Below are 3,966 nucleotides of genomic sequence, written 5' to 3'. Positions count from 1 at the left end.
CTGGGAATAGGATGGGACTGGGTTGACCTGTTGCTGGCTCTGGGGATAGGATGGGGCTGGGTTGACCTGTTGCTGGCTCTGGGAATAGGATGGGGCTGGGTTGACCTGTTGTTGGCTCTGGGAATAGGATGGGGCTGGGTTGACCTGTTGCTGGCTCTGGGAATAGGATGGGACTGGGTTGACCTGTTGTTGGCTCTGGGAATAGGATGGGACTGGGTTGACCTGTTGTTGGCTCTGGGGATAGGATGTGGCTGAGCTGATGGTTCCAAGGATGGGACAGGGTTGACCTGTTGGCTCGGAAGACGGGACAGGGTTGACATGTTGGCTGCCTTGGCTCTGGGGGATGGGATGGGGTTGACTTGCTGACTCCGGGGACGCCAGCACCCAGTTGGTGGCCCCCGGGCCACCTCGCTCCTCGCGGTGCACAGCTCAGCACAGTTCCTTGTCACCCTCATTACTTTCTCCACCTGCCCCTCTTCAAAGTGCCCTGCCCGGTCCCCCGCTGTCCTCAGGCTGGGGTGAGTCACCTAACGCTGCCCTCGGCTCCCTGCGGCCTGGGGATGCAGGGCGTGCAGGGTGCTCTGGTGACAGCAGGATGCTTTAGGCCTGGATCATGCAAGAGGGGATGGCCCGCTGACTTGCCAGGGCGCTTCTTGCTGAGGTGGCAGGATTTAATTGCGGGGCAATTAGGAGGTGAAGAAGAGCGTCCTGGCACCTCTGGGTAGGGCTGGTGATGAAGAGCTGCAGCGCGGCGAGGGCTGTGGGGCAGGGACCTGGGGCTGCCCCAGGGGTCTGCGGGATCCGAGCTCCCTTCTGCCATGCAACGGCTGAAGGTTGCACGCGGCCGGGTGCTGATCCAGCCTCTCCATCCCTCCAGGGAAGACGGTGGTGCACCAGCTCTCGGTGTCTCTGGAGGACCTCTACAACGGCACCACGCGCAAGCTGTCCCTACAGAAGAACATCATCTGCAGGAAATGCGGAGGTGAGGGCCTAGGGGGGACCGAGACAGGGGGTCAGCACCGTGCCCAGCCCTCACCCCCCACCTGCCCTCGCCCGCAGGCTGCGGGGTGCGGGAGGGCGCGCAGCGGCGGTGCCCCAAGTGCCACGGCTCGGGCATGGAGGTGCGCATCCACCAGCTGGGGCCCGGCGTGATCCAGCAGATCCAGACGGTGTGCTCCCAGTGCCAGGGCCAGGGCGAGTGGATCCGGCCCCGCGACTGCTGCCTCACCTGCAACGGCCGCAAGGTGGTGAGGGAGAAAAAAATCCTCAGCGTCCACCTGGATAAAGGTGAGATGGGGCAGCGCCGGGAGGGTCACCCCTGACGCAGCTCCGGTGCTGGCATCTGAGCTGCTGAATTCTCCCCGTAGGTATGAAGGACGGGCAGAAGATCACTTTCCACGAGGAGGGTGACCAGGTGCCTGGCCTGGAGCCTGGGGACATCATCATTGTCCTGGACCAGAAGGAGCACCCGGTGTTCAGGCGGAGCGGTGACGATCTGATCGTCAAGCGGGAGATCAGCCTGGCAGATGCGCTGTGTGGCTGCAAGCAGGTCATCCGCACGCTGGACAACAGGACCCTGCTCGTCGCCTCGCAGCCAGGTGGGATGGGGACACGGGGATGCACGGTCCCATCCCGCTCTACGGGGATGCAGCTTCTCTCCTTTTCCTCCAAATCTGCACAAAGTGGGGGCAGCAGCGTGGGGGTGCAGTGCGGCGGGGCACAACGCAGTGGGGCATAACGCAGTGGGGCACGGCGCGGTGACGCTCGTCCTCTCTCCCAGGTGATGTCATCCGACCTGGGGACCTGAAGTGCGTCCCCAACGAGGGGATGCCCGTCTACAGGAGCCCCTTCCAGAAGGGAAAACTCATCCTCAAGTTCGAGGTGAGGTGCAAGGATGGGGCGGGGAGCCCGACTTCGTGTGGCCGCCCTATGCCCACCTCCACCCCAACCCCTCTGTACCCGCAGGTGAAGTTCCCCGAGCCTGGCTGGCTGCCCACCGAGCGCCTGCGCCAGCTCCAGGCCTTCTTCCCACCCCAGGAGGAGGTGATGGCCACTGAGGACACGGAGGAGGTGGAACTCAGTGACTACACGTCCCATGGCAGTACGGGCCGGCGGCCGCATGGCGAAGCCTACCACGAGGACGACTTCGAGGACGGCACCCGTCAGCACGTGCAGTGCCAGACCTCGTAGCCGAGGCCGTCGGGGGCTCGTCCCACGCAGGGGGCAGGGGGCAGCGCGGTGGGGAAGGGGCTCGGAGAGCCGTCGACCTTCAGGGATGTACATAGGTCACCTTTCCCACAGCACTCGCCCTTCTCTGGGAGCCATCCCCTCTCCCTGCGCCAGGACGGCGCAGCCCTGGACTGATGCTGAGCGGGGGCCGTGCTGCCTGCCTCAGTTTCCCCATCCAAGGTGTGGGGCCAGGAGCACCGTGCCCAGCACCAGGCAGCTCCGAGCGTTCCGCACCGAGGAGCTGGGTGGGGAAGGCTCCAGTTCTGCTGCCCTCCACCTGCTCTGCCCTGCGCAGGGCTGAGGACCCCCCACCCTGCAGCCCCCACCCCGTGGGGTGATGCTGCCGCCGGTTCACTTGCTTTGCCCATTTCTTTCCTGCTGGAGCCTGGGTCTGGCCTGGGGAGCGGAGGGGGTTTCTCTTTTCTCTTTGCACAGAAGGGGGTAGGGGGGGACCTGGCCCTTTTTATTTATTTTTGGAATAATTTTAAGTCTTTTTTTTTTTTTTTTNTTTTTATTTATTTTTGGAATAATTTTAAGTCTTTTTTTTTTTTTTTTGGGGGGGGGGGGGGGGGGGGGGGGGGGGGGGGGGGGGGAGGATGGAGAGGACTTTGTATGTGGCATTAAAAGCAATCCCGACTCCTCCTCGTTGCCGGCTCACAGCTGCTTCCCCCCGGGGGCAGCCACGCACGCCGCCCGCTTTGATCCCCGGGCGTGCCTCAGTTTCCCCAGCCTTGCTCAGCAGGGAGGGGACCCGCGGTCCTGGCCCTGACCCCCGGCAGCCGCTGCTGCCCTCACAACCCGGGCCGTGCCCCCGCCGCGGGGAAAGGGCCCTTTGAAGCCGCCCAGCACCGGGGGTGGGGGGCCGGGCAGGGCCTCCCACTGCTCTGTCATTACCGGGGCAGCAGATGGGGAAACTGAGGCACGCCTCCGCCTCCCCCCCCCCCCCGCCCCCCATCCCCCGCAGGCAGCCGCCAGGGGTCAGCACCTTGCGGGCTTTGCCGTCCCGGAGCCCTATTGCATCCTTGAGCCCCCCCCCCCAGCCCCACCGGGGGGTGGCAGAGTCCCCGCAAACGGCTCCGTGCCCCATCCCCACCCTGGGGGGGGTGGGGGGTTGCGCGGGTGAGTGGGGGTCTCCAGGGCGCACAATGGGGCAGAGAGCCCTCCAAACAGGTGAAGACCCCTGCCCTCCCTCGCCCCCCCCAGGAGATGCGCTCCAATCCTGAGGAACAAAAGCACCCGGGTCAAACCGGATCCCGTAGCTCCCCCTGCTATGGGTCAGCCCATGGGACCCCCAATATCAAAACTGGATAAGAGAGAGGGGGGAGGGAGGGTCCCCGTGGGGGGAGTTCGTCCCCTGCTTCAGGCCCCATGCAACGTTGGAGGGGGGAGGGGGGGATGTGTTTGAGGGGTGGCATCGCGTCGGGGGGCGGGGGGGGGGGTGACAGCATCCCGTAGCTGTCACCTCCTGGAGCCGCCGGCACTCGGGTACCGCCCTGCTCGCCCAGTTGTGGGCACCGCTGTCCCCGACTGCCCCGGGGAATGCCACGGGGACCGCTGTGTCACCGCGTCCCAAGCGAGGACAGCGGGACGAGGGACCCAGGGGACCGGGCACCGCGTGCTGCCCGTCGGGAAGGGAACCCAATGGGACGCGGGGCCGTGGGTGGCACGGCGGTGGCGAGCCCTGTGCTGGAGCCCACGCTGCCACGCTGAGCCACCGGTGTTCCCCTCCCTGAGCCC

General features: G+C 65.6%; 2 protein-coding genes across 2 annotated transcripts in view; one reads left to right on the top strand and one right to left on the bottom strand.

Moving 5' to 3' along the window:
- LOC110388003 (feather keratin 2-like) overlaps positions 1-3,966 on the bottom strand; it is a 906,242-nt gene that overhangs the window by 411,281 nt on the left and 490,995 nt on the right. The window lies entirely within an intron of this gene.
- On the top strand, positions 878-2,716 carry LOC110387937 (dnaJ homolog subfamily A member 1-like; the record flags this gene model as incomplete). Its single annotated transcript, XM_021376670.1, is given in 5 exon segments — positions 878-982; positions 1,060-1,287; positions 1,368-1,598; positions 1,781-1,881; positions 1,966-2,716. Coding segments are annotated over 5 exon segments (890 nt in total), but the record flags the coding sequence as incomplete, so codon positions are not given.

This window comes from Numida meleagris, chromosome 24 (genome assembly GCF_002078875.1).
Source record: "Numida meleagris isolate 19003 breed g44 Domestic line chromosome 24, NumMel1.0, whole genome shotgun sequence".
In the NCBI taxonomy this organism is placed as follows: Eukaryota; Metazoa; Chordata; class Aves; order Galliformes; family Numididae; genus Numida; species Numida meleagris.
The sequence above is the reverse complement of the archived record's forward strand: the minus strand, read 5'-3'. Positions and strand labels throughout refer to the sequence as shown.